Source organism: Equus asinus, chromosome 10, assembly GCF_041296235.1.
Source record: "Equus asinus isolate D_3611 breed Donkey chromosome 10, EquAss-T2T_v2, whole genome shotgun sequence".
Lineage (NCBI taxonomy): Eukaryota > Metazoa > Chordata > Mammalia > Perissodactyla > Equidae > Equus > Equus asinus.
The window spans coordinates 62,787,745-62,807,184 of NC_091799.1; the positions used below are offsets into that span (position 1 = coordinate 62,787,745).

Genomic DNA, 19,440 nt, shown 5'->3' on the forward strand with positions numbered 1-19,440 from the left:
AAGCCCCTCTGCTGGGATTGGGAAGGACCTGCCTCTTGCCATCCGCTCTCTCCTCCTCCCCTCCCACTCCGGGGCTCTGGGAGGCACGTCTGAACACCTCCTGTCCAAGGGACAACCATTAATTATTCCCTTGCTTCTCCTCCCCCTCATTAACCTATCTCAGCTTAAATTAACTCTGATAACATTTGTGAAGCACCTTGCTGGTGCCGCACAGACACAGAACAGCCCAAGTGGCCGCGCCATCCTCCCTTGGCTTCCACTTCTTCCGTTCCAGCTCCTGGCATCCCTGATTCCTCCTGAAGCCCCTGGGAATCTCAGATGGCTTACAATGAGGCTTCTCAGACCTCGATAATTTTCCTATGCTGCCACTTCAAGGTAAGAAATGGTGAAAGGAAATTACCCTCCACCTGTCTTTCTTCATTTTCTCTCACTCCCCCTACACTCGACCGTGATGGTACTCTAGAGACCCGCAATCTAGCAAGGAGAGTGCCCCAGCAAAACTTCCCTTTGGTGGCAGTTTCTTGAGGGCAAGTGCGATACTGACTCTTGAGAAGTGGGAAAAGTAAGGAGAGAACTTTTCGAAAATTGTTGTGAGGAAGAAAAGGACACATTATACCAATGCTCTGACATTCCCATTAGACACTAATGTGAGAAAAGTATCTACTACCAACGTGTTCCTGCTATAAACCAGAAGACAGCATAAAAGAAAATAACTGGAACCCATTCTTGGCACAAATAATGCTTCCTGCAGACTCGATCCGTAATGTAGAATACTGAACTGTACCACAATGAATCATAAGGCATCTTAACTCCTAGTCAAAGCCCCATGGTCTATATTTAGAATACAGTTTTAGAAAAATACACAAGGGGTGATCCCCAAGTGTTGTTACAAATTATCCAACTGTGCACCTAAATAACTCAGACAATGAATATCATTCAAAACTTCCAATTGGTTAGATAATAGGAGCAAATGATCTGTAAAGATCTCTTTTAATCCTGAGAATCTGCTATTTTCTATTAATATGTATTTAACAATCTTTCCCTTTATTTCCACTCTCTCCCATACAGGGCACTGAATGGGTAACTGAACCCCAGCAGCCGCAGTCAAGAGAAGGACGGTTGACAGAACTACACAGGAAGTATTTCTCAGGTTCGCTCCCTATACAGAAATAGCATTCTCTCTTTTGATTAACTTCTGACCCAAACTAGAAATTACTCTGCCTACCTAAAGAAGCAAAGAATAAACCCCTCTTCCCATCGCCACAGCAGAGCAGGGCCCAGAGGCCCCAGACCCAAGAACACAGAGGTCTCAGTTTTAAGAGACAGAAAGCAGTAGGACCACACAACAGAAAGAAACCAGGCCCCGGGTAATGAGGACCCAGCAGCAGACAGGCATTCTGCGAACAGCACTGGAGGGAAGCACAGCCTCCTTAGCAACACAATTGACAAAGCCTCCGCATTGAGAGGGAGCTCTGAATTATGAGGGGGAAAGCAGAGACTGAGACAGGAGCGCACAACCCCATTTTGAGCAGGACGACCCAGCCTGTGTGCGGCAGGGGTCTGCAGAGCCTACAGATCACACGAGGTAAACAAGTGTTAACACCATGTTATCATTAGGGCCTGGTATAGGCCACGACAAAGACAGTGACCTAAGGGTCTTCACCAGCTCCTCAGCAAAGGGGACTGGAAAAGGAGATCAAAATGTCACTGGATGCCCTCTGCAGTATGTACTATCTGTATCTTACGATAAGTAAAGTGTATTATATAATACAGTTCTCAACAGCATGTATTCGGCTACTCCACATTGCTGTGTCTGTTTTTCAGAGTCTGAAGTTAGAGTCCCTGTAAACACAGATGGGCAACTAGACCAGGTAAGCCCTGCCGACTGCTGCAATCAGGACTGTGGGACACGGGTGGGCAGACCAGGCCAGGCGGCTTTTACAGAGTTTATTGCCATCTAGGTGAGGTTCACTTTGCCCCTGCTCTGCTCTGAGTGCAGGGACGGACTGACAGAGAGGCGTAGTACAGTCTTTGAAAATAAGCTGAGGGTGGTATCTAGTTTGGGGGTTAAGTCTCTGAAATCACTGACACCGGGGATCAAATTCTTGCTCTGCTGCTGTGACCTCAGGCCACCTAGCCTCTGTAAGCCTCAGTTTGCTCAGCTGCAAAATTAGGGCTAATAACTGTACCTATCTCACTGGGTTAAGAATTAAATACAATAACGCACGCATTAAGTGCTGAGCAGAGTGCCTGATAAGCGTTGGCATCTGTGTTATCTTTAGTAGGGAAGAAAACAAAGCAAAAGTCTAGATCCTATGATGTCTACCTTCTCTCCCTCTCCTCCCTTTAAAGTCAAGTAACAATGAGAAGCAACAAGGTTGGATTGAAAATCTTAAGACAACTTTTTTGATAATGAATTTGATGTCTTTATATACTTCCCCACTGAGCTCATCCCTGTCTTTGGGCATGTTATTCCTTCTTTCTGAAGTATTCTCACTACTTCTTCCCTACAACTCACCTCCATGAATGTCTTGTAAAACCATGTTAAATTCAGTCTGCACAAATATTTGTACTAATATGTGAATAAATTACCCTATCAAAGTGGTCCTCAGTTCATTCATGCCTGTTCTCATTTCTCACGTCTGCCGATGGCTACATCTCTCTACTCCCTTTGTACCATCATCAAGAGCAAAATCAAACATTTAATACATCTATTCCTCTGGATATAGCAAGCGCTTAATACATACTGGTAGAGAAACCACACCAAGACTTCTGGAAACAAGGGTTAACAAGAAGGCACTGGAGCAGTGTGAGTGGTAAAGCTGTGGTCTCCTTGTGCCCCAGAAGACACATTAGTGGGTGACAAGCACTCTCTGACACGCAGTTCACTAGGCTTACATTCTACACTTACAGCTCCGTGGAAGATTCCTGGTTCGTACTGACATCTTTTTGCTGCAAGGGGGCTCTGGGAATTGCTGTTTTCTCCACAGCAGTAGCAAAGGGGTACCTACTTATATGGCAACCCACATTGGAATGCTTTCTGGTTCTCAATGAGAAGCAGTTATTCTTTAGCCATTCACTAACCACCAACTTCAACACGTGGAAAGCTTGAGTCTAAATTTACCAAAAAAAACTAAGTAAGGGGCTCAAAACAGTGGAAGGAATTACTAAGCCTATTGCTTTCTGAGATGTAAGAAGGCATTTCCCAGAAATTTCTTCACAACTACCTCCAAAGCAGAACCTTTAGAATCTTATTTCTGGCTGTGCACAAAGGCCCTGTAAATTACCTAGAATATCATTTTGAATATGTGACTTAAGCATATATTTTCTTCCTTATTCAAGAACAATGTGGGTGGGTGCAGAAGAGGCCCACAGAGATAACTGCTTGTATTTGAGATGGTAGATGGGATAGCATTCTGGGTCCATAGAGCAGGTAATTTTTAGTATTTTGCAATAAATGTGATCCCAATGGGTGGGCTAAGTTCTCTACTGCTGAACACAGATTTATCCTGATTCCACATGCCCTGAATCTGTATATCCACTCAATCTATCTAGCATACTACCAAGGAATATTATAGCTGTTGCTTAATAACAGTTTTCAAACCAACCTTACAATGAAATTCAAACTGGAAAGAAATATCTAAGTAAGGCTATTTCTGCTTACACAGAGTTAGGTACCCAGATCAGAAGCTTTGAGAAGAACTCTTGAGAGATACCATCTCGTTCCTGTGAAGTGAGCAAGCACAGCTCAGAGCAGCAAGGTTCTTGCAACAGCAGCCCATCCTCCCATCCTCCCCCTACGAAACAGGGTTTACACGCTAGGAAGCAAAACACATGACTCAGCTCAGAAAGGTAAGTGTTTAAAATCGGGGGTGGAGGGGGAACGACACATATTATGTAATGCTTGAAAATGAAAATTTAAGATTTTTTTTTCCCTGTGACAAACTGTAATTAAATCTTATTTAACTGTTTCCTCTAATGACATCCATTTTAATTAGGTTTTAATAGACTGGCAGCCACAACCTATAGTTTTATGAAGCAAAGTAAAATTACAGTCTAGGAAGACATTTAAGGAAAGAGACCCATCAACATAGATGAGAGGTGACAATATATCCCTCATCCCTAAAGACCCTCACAGTAATTAAGTGTGCTGAGCAGACAGCCATTAGGGCTAACAGTAGGTGTGCTCACCACCAATCTGCGCTGGGTTTTTCTTTGAAATCTAAGGGTTATTTCTGTGATCTGCTTTCCAGAAAATTTGCATGTCACGGAGTAAAGAACACAATTGAAGAGGTCTGCATTCTACAGCTCTACTAAACAGGCAGCCTCTACTGAAGCGGCAGCCTCTACCACTGCAATGGGCTTTCTGTCTTAAGATTTTAACATATACATTTTCTTATAGCAAATCATGATACAACACGCATCTTGAGGAGACTGCCATATGTTTGAGAAAATGAACATCACGTAGATGCAAAATTAATATCTGAAAAACTCACTCAAGATACAGGATAAATGTATCTGCCAAAGAGATGCACTAAACAGGATCTTAGTAACATGCATCTGTACGTACTTCATATTACATGATGAAAATCAGGGAGTAAATATCACAGAAATTATCTCAGACCAAATGAATATCACAGGCACTTAGTTTAGAAAAGAAGAACTAAGCATTATCATCTCTTTGTCAGCCAGAGGATGCGGGAAAGAAACTGGGCCTGTGGCTACCTCAAATAAGTTTGCACATGTTTATTTGAAAGAGACAAAGTTAAATGAATATTTGTTATTTTTAATACTAATTTTGAAACATCAACCCTTAAATTTTAATAAATCCTACATATTCAGAAAACCTTGGGGAGGGGGATATCTGATCCTACCCAAAAAGTAAAATTTTGTCATCTGGCTGACAATCTGATGCCTCCAAATCCCTCTGCCAAGAAGCGGTTACTAGGCTGAGAGACGCTTACTCGTAGGCTTCCATCAGATTAAGGCTTTCCTGCCAGGAATCTTTTTTTTTCCTGGTGTATTGGCCATCGCCAGAAATGGACCCATTGAATCCACCGGTGCTAAGGAGTTAAGCATCTGAGATTTAATTTAACAGTTTCAGCTTTATTAAGCTGTCACAGAGCGGCCCCACTTTGATAACAGTAGCTGCTCCAATTATGGCTTGGTTTAGGGTTGACAAGTATAATGATTCATTCGTGGCACATGAGAAGCAATAAAAGGTTGTTTTGCATTACAGCTTTAAAAATGTGGGCACTTTTTTCATTTAATTTGTCACTTAGCTTTTGCTAAGAGGACATTTAAATTGCAGTAAAAGGCAAATGGGGCTTTTAGTTTAAATGTAATCCCCATATTTAAATGATCTGTAATGGCGCAGTGTTGGAGTGGGAACACTATTGTCTCACAGTGGGTCCTGATGGTGACATGTGACATTTGTATTCAGGTCCTGTATTATCCATGTGGCTAAAGGGCTTCCAATTTCATTTCACAGCCAGAAGCCTGCAGAAAACACCAATTAACTTGCAGATCCCATTTGCCGACAAAACTCAGCCTCTTCTCAATGTCTGGCATCTGGCAGTGCTCAGCATTTAATTCCAAAGCAGAGCCTTGAAGCAATGTGAGCCCTGTGCAGGGGCACAAAGTCAAATTCCCCTATTTTATTAAGAAGCAAAATCCTTTCCTTTTGTAGTCCAGAAGCAACTTTTAGTTAATTTTTGGGTGAATGAATATTAAGATGTAATAGCTATTGTTACTTCTGCATGGGATTCTTCACAGAACTTAGACCCCATTAAATGGAAAGTGACCTCTGCTTGACATCAGAGTACATAGGAGAATTTACAGCAGTCTAGTAATAATTGGGTCGGGGAGATTTGTGGGGGGAAAAAAACAAAAAGCAGAACCACGAGACAAGAAGATGTATTATTCCTCCTGGACTGAAACCAAAGAACTTGTATAAAGCCTGGTCCATAATTAGAAAGTAGTCCATCAGAGGGTATAACTGGAATCAGCTGGTGGAAACTTCCACCTAATGAGAATTTATACTTTTTTTTAGGAAGATTAGCCCTAAGCTAACTGCTGCCAACCCTCCTCTTTTTGCTGAGGAAAGACTGGCCCTGAGCTAACATCATGCCCATGTTCCTGTACTTTACATGTGGGATGCCTGCTACAATATGGCTTGCCAAGAGATGCCATTTCCACACCCGGAATCCGAACCAGCAAATCCCGGGCTGCCGAAGCAGAACGTGTGTACTTCACCACTGCGCCACCAGGCTGGCCCCAGAATTTATACTTTCAATTAAGGGTCGTGGTTACATAACTTTCAAAACTAACCTGGAAAAGTGAGATGTGACTAATGAATTAAATGTGAACACCGCAAATTTTGTTTGACTGTATCACTTGTACTTTTTTATGGTAACCAAAAAATTTTCTTCCTAATTAGTTATTTGTAATTCTAAGTTTCTCTAAAACACCAAAGCTCTTTAAATTTTATTTACTTAATGTTAATCCAATAATTTTTCCTTAAATGATTTCCTTCATTATGGTTTTTTTAATGCTAGTCCTTCTTACTATCATAAACCAACTAGTCAATTTAACATTTACTGGACAGTTACAAAAGTGAGGAAGGCTTACTTGGAAAAGTAAACCACTCATTGCTCTAGAAAAATATTTGTTTAAACCATGCATTACCCTTGTGTTCTCCAACCACTGTTTTGTGCCCCCAAACATCCTTTCAATACATGGAAACTATCTACTGTAGTCACAGATTGGTTTAAATTTTGATTGGGGAAAAGACCACCAACCATTATTTCAGGTGACCCAAGGAAAGTATCAAGATTAAGTTGTTACAAGATAATTAATAAAAATACCAGGGGAAAAGGTCAACAAATATTTAACAGTTGGCAAGTAGCAGACATACATGTTAAAAAAACAAACAAAACAAGAATTGCCATCCACAGCCTAGCTCCTCAACACACATCCTGTTAATGGGAAAAATGGACCTCTGATGTCCAGTTCTTTACCAACTTGCCACATAACCTTAGGTCACATAATGTCATCTTGTGGAAGTCTCCTAACCTCCCCAGACTTCAGTTTCTTTATCTGTAAAACAATTCATCTCAAAGGTCCCTTCCAATTATTAGGACCATGTAGTATCTCCAAGGACAACAGTTTCTCTTGGTCTAGACTTGACATGGGATCAATCAGCAGGATGTGGTCCATCATTAGCCAGGAAGAAGAGAGAAAGTGAAGGTATGAAGAATTCTACTATTCAATGTCACTGAAACTAGGATCTTCTCGTAAATACATCCAGAACATAAAATTAATACAGGCACTAACATGATATTTGTCAAAAATTCCCTTTGTCACATACAGATTTCTTAATAGAAAGACAAGATAAAAAATACAGTATTCATTAATTCCCTAGCAATGAGCACTGGGTAACAAGAGTCATCCCCCAAAATTTCCCGGTGAACATGACTAGTGAATTTCTTATTTTTTAAACCACCTGCTACATTTCTATCTTTACTACCAGGGATTTGGAAGCAATAACAATTAGAGTTTGCCGTATCTTTTCCATTCTGACGATCAACTGTTCATCTAAGTTCTAAGTTTGTAACGGTCAAAAATAAAATGAACGTTCAAGCTACTTTTGATACTTTTAATGTAGGCGAAAGCAGAAAACTGTTAAATTTTAGCTTAATTGGCTACAGCATTATTCTAGAGATACGTAATCAGCTCGATCATACAAAATACCTATTTTAAAATAATATAGCCTTTTTTCCCCCAAAATTTAAAGCCAGATCCCTGTGCTGGCTTTCCTCAAGATCAGACAATTTCCCTCAAACCCTGCCAAGATCGTTTCGTGCAAATGCCAGCCCACGTCCTCATTCTCCCTGTTCTTCTAACTAGTATAGACTGGCACAAGTGTATATATGAGCAGCCATCTCTCCAGCAATACTTTGACGTGCTTTTTAAACATTCAATCATGGTCTTTATCCATACACAACTCAATAGCAGTCGTCAGGAAATGGATATTTACCCAGCTCATCCCAGAGCTGCCGATATTTGTCAGTCATCGCAGTGCCTTGTTGCCTCCAAAGGGACAGACGAGGGTCAGCCATGAATTGCTCTGTTATCAACGTCAACATGCGGGCCCCATTAGAGTCCCTCATCTTCAACATCTCCCGCACCTAGTGGGGAAAAAACAGACCTTGAGAAAAATGTTCAGCAACGAACAGCAATACAAGAGACAGATCACTTTTCTTTATTTGGAGGGGCAGTTAAGTCTTGTACCAGCCCTCTTAACCAAACGAAAGTTGATAAAAACTGGTCACTATGCTAAATGGCAATTTAATCAGAAAATTGATTGTTAATTTTTTTAAATTATGTTTTAGAATCCACACAAGGAAAAGAAATTTAGCTGACTTCTCAATTCTGAAAAAAATCTTTTTGCCAGCATACAGAAGAACAATACCAAAATAAACAGGACAAATCATCTGGCACCTTCCTGACTCTCCAACTGATGGACCTTACCACCAGAGTGGCAGAGCCTCAAGGAGTCTACTGAGAACTCTTTTAGAGATCTAAACTGATCTGATAACGTTGACAATAACAGAATCTGTCCTTCAGTTTTTTAAAAACAACTTTATTGAGACATAATTCACATACCATACAATTCACCAATTTAAACTATACAATTCAATGGTTTTTAGTATATTCACAGAGTTGTGCAAGTCCTTCAGTTAAAAGTAAATTAGCAATATCATAAGTTCTCTCTCACCAAAGTCTTCCTAATATAAAGAGCAGCAGCACGCTTCTATTCAGTAGAGTGGGACTGTTTTTGCCCTGGTAAGAGGAAACGGACAGGGCTGGTGTAGGTTCAAAAACTCTCTCGCACTAAATGAGCAATCCATGAAGCAGAATCATAACCACTGACCTAAGAAATTAACTCAGCCTCTCAAGCTGGAACCTCAAGCTCTGTCCATTACTCTCGCGCTACACTTCCCAAATAAAAGAAACGAAGAAAAGAAACCAAGGGTAAGTCTCTCTACAGGAAACCCTAAATGAATGCATCTATTCCAAAACTGTGTATGGCTCTGTGTTCAACAAATAAGAACCCCAGCTGAACACGGGCTCTCCCTGAAGGGAATTACTGGAGCACGGTCATACAGGAGAAAACGAGGAGGTGGGGGTGCTTTCAGTGAAGATTCTCTCCATGTGAAAGGTAAATGAAGGAGGAAATGACCAGCCCAAACCTTGAGATTAAGAGATCCTGCCTCAGGCCTGTACCCTGACAAGCAATGGAATCTCCTCACAGGGTGCAGACTTTGAGCCTTGCACAAAACTCAAAAGCACTTCTACACTAGTTGTACTTTCAGTAGGATTTATTTTAGTCATCTTAAAAAGGAGTTTATTCCCAATATGGAAGCACTAAAAAGTCATAAACAGATGAAGACTGGGAGAAAGAAAAGGAGTTGCTATTTATTGGACATTGTGCTACAAGAGTTTTACATTTATACTTACCATTGAATCTTCACAACAACCGTATCAAGTAAACCAGATTATAATCCCCATCTTATGAATTATAAAATCATGCCTGAGAGAAGTGAAGCAACTTGCTCAAAGGACAAGAGGAATAGCTGGGAGCAGAACCCAGATCTGTCTTAACTCTAAAAGGTACATCATTTCCAAAATTAGATGTTGCTATTACTTCATACGGCATATACAATGTGTATATCATGTATAGGGATAAAAATAGCAACTGCAGGCCAGCCTAACAGCTCTTTCCCATTGCTTCCATTAGGCCACAGTATACTCTTTGCTGACATTAGAATCTAGAACATACTTCCTACGTGTCTAAATACACCAAATCTTTGAGATTGCCACTATATCATGGATTTGATTTAATGTTTATTTTCCTGGCAAATTTCTATCCTATTCTCAGTTAGCAACAGCAATGAAAATAAACCCTTTATTCTTAAGCATATAAACCAGAACTATTTACCAACACTCAAGTACATGTACACCCTAATGGTAATTAATTTTCAGACTGGTTACTCTGAGGCATTACAAGAGTGTGAAGTGCCTGTGAATTGCTGAAGAGTGATTAAATCATGTGTGAAGTAGTTTTAGAGTTAAATGTATTTTATTGTAATCTAATGCTTGGAAAACTGGCATTCTATGGATGGTATATGGGATAAATCTCTATTAAGAGGGTATTTATTAATCAGAACACACTATTTTCTGGCTATAACCGGGAACAGAGTTTACTCTAATTCTTCTAGGAACAGTTGTCTGTTTCCTTAAAATGAATTTGAATAAATTACCCATAATGATGCTGTACTCCCAATGAGAAGGCATTGATTTAATATTATTAAAAAAGCATTTTATCCAGTATTTAGAATTGCGTTTATGGTACTAAAAGTTCTGTATAAAGCAAGAGACACAGCTTCTGCTCACACAGAACTTATAACAATAATTTGTTTCTAAGGCCATCAAAGTTGGTGATAAAAATTAACATTTACCAAGGCCCAACTACATGTTAGACATCATTATTATTTAACACCATGACCACAACAACTTGGGGAGATGGGCTATTGTTAGGCAACTCTATGGATGAAGAAACCGACTTAAATAACTGGCCAATGTTCACACACTTAACATTTAGAACTTAGATTAAACCCAGGTCTGTATAACTCTAAATTCTATGCTTTTGCAACCAATTTAAAGATACTGACATTATTAAACTAAACATATAAAGCACATTTTAAGGTCTGTATTCAAAGTTATGCTCTACTTTGGAAAATTAACTAGAAAAAGAAAAAACTTGAAAAGATGGCATTTTAAATAACATTAAGATATTTATTTTGTTTGCAGTATTGAAAGGTTTTTCAAAATTGTACAAATTGTCACCATTTTATTAATAGGAACTGAGAGACAAAGATGTTCCATATCTTGTCAAAGGACGTCTAAGCAAATTAATGCTTACATTACAACACAGAAGTTTCTAATTGGTTGATTAACTTAGACTCTATTCTTTAAAAAAAATTAAATTAAAAAAAGCCTTTATCCTATTGTAAACATGATCATATATAGATACTTCCTATATATGTATATATTTAGAATATTTCTTTAAAAATAAACAATCATACCTTTGCAAAGAGCAAATTAAGCTGCTTCCCTGATCCGTGGTACCCGCCCTGGGAAAGGAACAGTTTAACCTGTTCTTGAACCTGCTCTTCATCTAAGTGCCAGCAGTTTTCATCATCTATACTAGCACCTGCTGTTGGATCAGGAGCACCTAGAAATAGAAAGAAAAAATAACACATATGCTAGATAAAAAGTCTGTGCTAAAGGGCTCTGATAATAAACCTGAAAAGTGTTAAGATTCTGTACTTTTTCCTAAACACTTTTGAATCCAATCTCAATTATATATACAGATTTATAACTGAAAATAAATACAAGAATCCTTCTTTTATTTCCAGGAATTTCCTGACTTGCGCTAAGCCAAAATGCAGATTACTTCAGAACTGAGATATTTCCATTTTTTAAGATCAGTGACTATCCCTCTGGAGATGAGTTTACAGGTTCTCTAAAGAATTTAAAAAAAAAAATCACAAAAATGTCTCGTAAATACGTGATGTTTATAAAGCTCTACTGTGTAGGCCATGTTAGGAAAATGTGTTTCAAAGACATTAGAAAAATATGAAACCAAATAAACTCAACAGAGTATTTCTCTCTTATTATGTTAATATAAGAAACTTTTCACCATTACCTGCTGCTATATAAACTACATGCTGACATAAGTCTTTAGTTGCAGAAAACCAAAGATTAAAAAGGGAAATCAAGCCACATGGGAACAGGCAGTGCAGCTGTTGTACTAAACCAGGTTGTAGTATCACCTTGCCAAACTGCATAAATATTTTATTGCTGAAGTACACACAAAAGGTAACGGCGATGTAATAAGCCCTGTGTGGAGACTACCTTAGAAATTAAAAAGTTATCCAGATATTTAGGCAGGTAAAAATTGCCTCATTTTTAATTAAGAAAAGAAAACAAAATGGTATTTAAGGCCTAAGATTCATGAGTAACTCAGAAAAATTTAAATCTAAAAACCTTTCATCAATCTCCTTATCAACACTTTGAAAAAAAAATACATCTGTAGGTGTGGTTTTACATTACCTTTCTTATAATGATCTAACACAGACTCAATTGGCCAAGAGAATGATCAATGACATCTGCTTAGAACCAGGGTCCACTAGTCCCTAAGAGGAAGGCAGTGGGTCTGTGAACCTCCCTGAGAAGGGAAACATTCATTCATTCATCATTCAGCCAGCATATTTACTGAGTGCCTGACTCAGGGCCAGCCCCTACGCTAGACTTGGGGATGTGACAGCATACAAAATCGACAGGAATCCTGTCTTCAAAGAACCTACCATCTAGTTCAATGGCTTTCAAATTTTTTTGATCAAGACCCACAATAAGAAACACAATTTACACCACGCCCAATACACCTGTGTATCTGTGTATCTGGGTGCTTATGTGATCACATCTACCTATTTAGTAATCTGAAGCAAAAGTATGATGACAAAACAGCCTTACTCTAAGTGAAGAAGTCTGATATTTTCTATTCTATTTCATTTCCTAAAAGGGGCTTATCAATTTTTTAACTGATTTCATAACCCATAATGGGCTGCAACCCACTATTTGAGAAACACTGTTTTAAGTATATAAGATAAAGATCAATCTAATAATCAAACACATAAAAATACAGCAATAAATGGTAATAACTGCTCAAAGAAGAGGACAAGGTGCCAGGAGAGACTGTATCAAAGAACTCTGACTTGGCCTTGGATTGCCAGGGTAAGCATACCTCAAGGACCCGAAATTTGAGCTGAGATCTGCCTTAAGTGGATGAGAAATTAACTAAAGGCAGGAAAAGGAACGAACGCGTCTGCATGTGAGACAGAGCTTATGCAGAGGTCTCAGGCAGGAAGGAACATGGTGCATGGAGGAAATAAAAGATAGTTCCACGCCCACACAGCTCAAAAGTAGAGAATGAGAAGAGCAATACAAGACAACTCTGGAGAACAGAAGAAGCACCAAACCCTGAGAGCCCTGGCAAGTGAGGAGCTTAATTTTTTTCCCTAAGAGTAATGACTGGGAATTCATAACAAGGTTAACCAAAGTAGAAGAATGGAAAACTCTAGACAGTCAAAGATGTTTTGTCCTGAAGTGCATCCATTTCAACGTTCCTACCATGGAATACTATGCAGCCATAAAAATACATGTGGAGAGCCTCCATGTACTATAATGGAGAAGATAGCCAAGATACACTGCTGACTGAAAAAAATAAAGGTGAAGAAAAGTACATATAGTGTACCACTTCTTACGTAAGTAACAAAGTTTAAAAAAGAGCTTATGTCTTAGTATTTCTTTATATATGCATACAATATCTTGGAAGGATGTTCAGAATGAGTAACCTAGTTACATAAGGGAAGGAGGCTCTTCACTGAATACCTTTTCATACTGTTACAATTTTGGAACCACATGAAAGTATTTATGTATCTAAAAAAAATCTCTAAAGTGTGGAGGATGGACTGGGAAGCAAAAATATGTAAGAGGAGAACAGTGAGGATGATTTTTGATGATGTGTACAAAGGATAATGATGGTAGTTTGAAAAACAGCCATGAGGACAGAAATGGAGAATCTGACAGTAATTTAGGAAATAAAAGCAACAGGACCTGGTAAAGAAGTGGATATGTGAGGTATGGGAGATCAAGAGGTTGAGAGAGGGGCCAGCCCCGTGGCCGAGTGGTTAAGTTCACATGCTCTGCTACAGCAGCCCAGGGTTTCTCTGGTTCAGATCCTGGGCGCGGACATGGTACCTCTCATCAGGCGACGCTGAGGCGGCATCCCACGTACTACAACTAGAAGGACACCTCCCACCACAACAAAAATATATAACTATATACTGCGGGGATTTGGGGAGAAAAAGCAGAAAGAAAAAAAAAGAAGATTGGCAACAGTTGTTAACTCAGGTGCCAATCGTTGAAAAAAAAAAAAAAAAGGTTGAGAGAGAGATGGGTTCCTGAAAACAACACAACTAGATGAGATACTGGACAAATGACTGACACACAGACCACCACAGCCAGGACCAGGTTTGGGGGTGGGAGGGGCAGCTCTTAGGTCACAAGTTCAGTTTCAGATGTGGTGAATTTGAAGGACCTTTGACACAACCAAGAAGAGGGGCGAGGGTTTCAAGTAGGGAGCTGGATAAACTATGGGAGGCACTATGGGGTAAGAAGAGCACCTAAGACAGAGCCCTAAGGAAGGCCAACATTTAAAGGCTGGAAAAGATAACGAGCAAGGATGGTAACGGGAACGAGCGGCCTGTTGGGAAGAGCTGGAGAGATTGACTCTCTTCCAGCAGTAAAGGGGAGAAAGCTGTTCCAAGCAGGGACTAGGCAACAACGTAGATGTTTAAGCTCCCTGAGAGCAAGGATTATATCTGCCCTGCTCACCACTGCTTCCTAACACCTAGCCAGTGTTTGCCACTATCAGGCAATCAAGTATTAGGAGGAAGGGGGGAAAAGAGGAAGAGAGAAAGGTATGGATACATCCTCCCCTCCCCTGAGAAAAGGGTTCCTATCAAAAAGGAACCACCGTTAAAGCATCCTCTCCTACGTTATCTCATTATCTCCCCACAATGTCCCCTGGAGGTGAGTAGAGGTCATGATGCCCCTATACAGAAGGAGAAAGAGGTTCAGAGTGGTTATGACTTGTCCACAGCCGGACTGCCAAATCCAGTCTCCTGGTTCTCTCCCCTGCTGAAGAATAGATCCTAGAACTGAAGTTGCACCCTAGAGGCGTTAAGACAGGGGCTGTCAACCCTAAATCAAAGATAAATTTAAGGAAGGATACTAGGCTGTTTGCAGGCATGTCAGCACGCTTCTCTCGTATGGGAAGGTTTAAGGACACAGAATGTCGTGAAGAGTTAACTACAGGGGCTATATCTGCATTCTACAGGGATTCAGAGCCCCAAATTCAGCCAATTACCTCCATTCTAGCAAAGATACACACAGAGACAGACAGACAGAGACACACACACACACAAAAGCACAAAGACAGCTATAGATTCTTTACCTAAATGCATCAGAAGAGACTTTCCAAACAACCAAACGATAGGATCTCAACATTTATATTTAAGTTCTTCCCAATATCTTGCCAAAATCCTCCTGGGAAATCTGACAGGTCCCTCCTCTTTATCCTTTTCTTAAGGAAAACTCTGACAAGCTACTGATTATCCACTCCCACTGTTCCTTCTGATGAAGTGAGCTAAATAAATCTGGTTTCTATCCTCACAATAGTTCCTTCTCCCAATTTTTGTGATTTTAGTTGTTCTCTGCTGTTGGGCAGGACGTGCGTGGGCGCTGAATGTCCACAGTGTGGTGGAGGCATGCTACCCCTGGCTGCTCAGGTCAGAGTCCTGTGAGACTTGGAGTTTCCATTTGCCACAGAAATATCTAAATATTTTAAGTAGATCTGAATTTGGTTTGGGAAAAATTTCAGTCTTCTCTTTGCCTTAAAGTGGCAAAGGGGTTGACATTCAGATACTCTCCCCAAACTTCAGGATACACTCAACTCTTATTTTTTTCATATTAAGAGAGAGAAGTGCTAGAAAGAATATTCCAAGAATCACTTCCATTTGACTTGAATTACACAATGCATTTTTCCTTAAAATCTAATTGATTTAAAAACACTATCATACATTTTTTAAATATGGTAGATTTTTAAATTTATTTAATGGATCATTTAATTTACATATGTAGAGATTTTTGTTCTTGTCCAGCTGGGGAGATATCCAATAGCAAATGTATAAATACACGTTTCTCAAATTTTTAAGAAAATCAAGTTGCATTTGTTTTTGGTTGTGTTTTTTGTTTGTTTTGGTAAGCTAGTGTAAGAACTGATTGAGGGTATGGGGGAGGAAGGAGGCAGTGCAGAGAGAATATGGCCCACAGATAAAATCTGCCTGCAAATCATCGAATAAAGACTACACATGAGTTGAGAGGATGTGTGGGGTTCCTAATCCTGGATTTGAATTCGGGAGACTGAAGTTCTTGGCACAGTTTGGAAAAACCGTGTGTCCTCCAGCAAATCACTAAAGCTCCTCAGGCCTCCATTTCCTCAACCCTAAAATTCTATAATATAGGAATAAAAAGTTAGGTAACAAAAATTAGTAATTGTCTCATGTAGCTACGCAGAAAACAGCCTTACTTAGTTATAAGAATGCAAAGATAACTAGTTGATAAATAAAACATAAATAAATAAATAAATAAATAAATTTGCTCTAAACATAACTTAATATTTGAGGAATAACACACATATATATTATACATTACAAACCAGGAAATGAAACATGTACAACAATAACAATCCCCCTAAAAGAGTAAATCCAATTATTAAACTTTAAAGCGGAAGTTCAACTATTTCAATCCTAATATGTCTTAGTTACATGTACAAAGTATTGACTAAGCCTTGTATAAAATAAAGATGTGCAAAATTTGCTTCTACTTGTTAATGGCTGCCTATAATCAAAGACAAACCCCTCAGCATTTAGCTTTGAGAAAGGTGTGCACAGACAAACATAATTCACCTATTTGTAGGTTTGCTATTAGATGTTCCCCCAGTTGGGCAGGAATCAGAATCTGTGTATGTAAATGAAATGGTCCATTAAAGTGTTTTAAAACCTATCAAATTTATCCTTATTTATATTTATAATTACAAATGCTATAACTTTTACAACTGTATAATTAATCTTTGCGAGCATTTTACTACCAAAGCTTAATTCTTCAAAGTTTCAAGCCTTCAGGGAAAGTGAAATTATCTGCTGAAGAGAGTGAAAGTTTAACTGCCTCCCATTCCAGCTAGAGATGTGTGAATGCAAGTTCCCCTCCTATTTGGTTATGTAACACCACAGGAAGAGAGCAACGGGAAACTAACGGACATGAAGAACCACTGTCCATATCTCCCTTCCCATCTGCTACTTGATTTGGTTCTGATTTAATTTTGATCTATCCCAATATCAATACTCTCCCTTACCCCAGCAGTTCTCAAAATTAAGAGTATATCAAAATTTCTGAGGCACGTTGTGAAAAATAGATGCTTAGCCACCACTGCAGACCTACTGAATCAGAATCTTTGCCAGGGATAAAAATGGGGCAGGGGTGAGAGACACAATTCTATACTTGGAGATAAAGTTAAACATGGTGGCACATTCTGGATCTTCATACTGACAAGCATTCAGGGTCCTGCAGCAGCAAGCAGATGCTTCCCAGTGTACTGAAGGAAGCACATTTAAGACACACTGAATGAGCTATCTGTCTCATGTCACGGAAACAGTCGCTGTAAGCATTAGGCAACACCAAATAATTCTGCAAATTTTAAACTGAGCTATTCAGACACATTCACAACTGGCTTATGCTATGTTTGGTATGTGGAATTATCCACAGCTTTGTGTTCTAATGGGGAACTTAATGCTTTTTCTTCTCCTCTTAATGTGCTGGAAAACAAATTCAAACCAGCAAGAAGTGAAAGGCTTCTGAACTGTGACCCAACTGCTTTAGTAACACTGTTGTCAAACAATGCTTTAACCATTTATATTTATGTACTGGTGTTCTTTTTTGTTAAAATTAAATTGTCAAATTCAGTCTATGTGGGCAGAATGCAGGCAGCAGATGCCTACGTTGAAGAGGTGATTACTTCAGCTTCTTTGAGGGACCTATAGAAGAATGCCATCTCCTCCAGTTTTAGTGCCTGCTGAGAGCTAGGAAACACTGAGTCTGTGGCTTACAGGGGCACTGCTACATTTGTCTTAGAAGCTGAAGGCAAAATCTGACATCAACCATTGACACCGAGAGGGAAAAGGCAAGGCGGTAAATTTTGGGGATTCAGATTCAACAAAACTCTTTCTTTAGACAGGACAAGAACTACAAGACCGCTGAAAAATAATGTGCACTGAGGGGCCAGCCCCACGGCCGAGTGGTTAAGTTCATGCACTCCGCTTTGGCAGCTCAGGGTTTTGCCAGTTTGGATCCTGGGTGCGGACATGGCACTGCTCACCAAGCCATGCTGAGGCGGCGTCCCACACAGCACAACCATAAGGACCTACAACCAGAATATACAACTATGTACTGGGGGGATTTGGGGAGAAGAAGGAGGAAAAAAAAAGAGAGAAGATTGGCAACAGATGTTAGCTGAGGTGCCTATCTCTAAAAAATGAATAAATAAATAATGTGCATTGAATAAATATACATGAGAAAGCTGTAAGTTTTATTCTTAATAAAATTTTCATTTCAAGGTAGTGACTAATGCCTTCAGTTCAGTTTAGAATTTTGTGGTAGGTGAAACAGACAGATCCTCCATCACCTTCTCTTCTCAGTGGTCAATCCACGTAATTCTACTGCCCTGATTCAGCGTGGTGACCCTTCCAGGAGCTTTGAGAGGACAACCCATTTTCTTGATCATGGGGGCCAATGACAGAGGGAGCCCTGGCATGCAGCAGGCTCTGCTCCCTCAACAAGCCACCCTCCCTTCAGCTGGATGCCAAGGCAGCAAGAAGCACCGTCACCAGCACATACCTCAGAGAACTTGAATCGGCCCGCCAGGGTTTACGGCCCTCCACTATGATTTTCCTCTCATCTCACTTTATTACTCCTCTCTTATTATCAATTAATTTACTTCATAAGTTCAATAATATACTTATTCATGTACAGAAATAATCGCGTATTTTATACGAATAAAAAGCAATTAAGTATTTGTACATTCTCCAATGCTCATTAAAAAACGCCAAGTATAAACACAGAGTGCATAACAGTAAGTCTTTTTCCATTACTTAGCTAATAAATGTATTAACAACTACTTGGTACACAAATATAAATATTTAAATGCAAAGTTCTCATAAAGTCTCATTTTTACATAATCCAACTCTTCAGATTTATTAAAAGAGATCTATAATGTCGACAAGCTTCAAGAATGGTTTGCTCAAGCTATTTTAAAAGCTGTTTTTAAAAACCCGGTTCACAAATATTTTCCTCAACTATCTCCCACTGCCTGTAGAGACTCATGTCAATGGCTCCGTCACAATGATGGTGGTAACAGCAACCCATATTTCCTCCTTTAACCCTCCCGACCTTATGAAATTGGCACTATTTATTGTCCACATTTTACAAAGAAGAAAACTGAGGCCTGAAGAGATTCAGTGACTTGTCCCCAGTAACAGCTGGAAAGCAATGGGACCAGTATTCTAACTGAGGCTGTCGAACCTCTAAGCTCTTAGATGCTCTGAATAGTCTTACAGTGGAAGGATGAGAAGCCCATGTGTGGGGAGATGGGAATAATAAGCTCATCTGGCCCACATGGAGAGACTTAGGGTCAGT

General features: G+C 39.6%; 1 protein-coding gene across 3 annotated transcripts in view; it reads right to left on the reverse strand.

Moving 5' to 3' along the window:
* Positions 1-19,440, reverse strand: part of ZSWIM6 (zinc finger SWIM-type containing 6) — a 183,305-nt gene that overhangs the window by 44,189 nt on the left and 119,676 nt on the right. For all 3 annotated transcript variants that reach the window (XM_044772151.2, XM_044772144.2, XM_044772155.2), the window contains exons 3-4: positions 11,151-11,299; positions 8,039-8,189 (exon numbers count right to left, since the gene is read on the reverse strand). In XM_044772151.2, the coding sequence (XP_044628086.2) occupies positions 8,039-8,189; positions 11,151-11,299 (300 nt within the window). The remainder of the gene's footprint in view (positions 1-8,038; positions 8,190-11,150; positions 11,300-19,440) is intronic.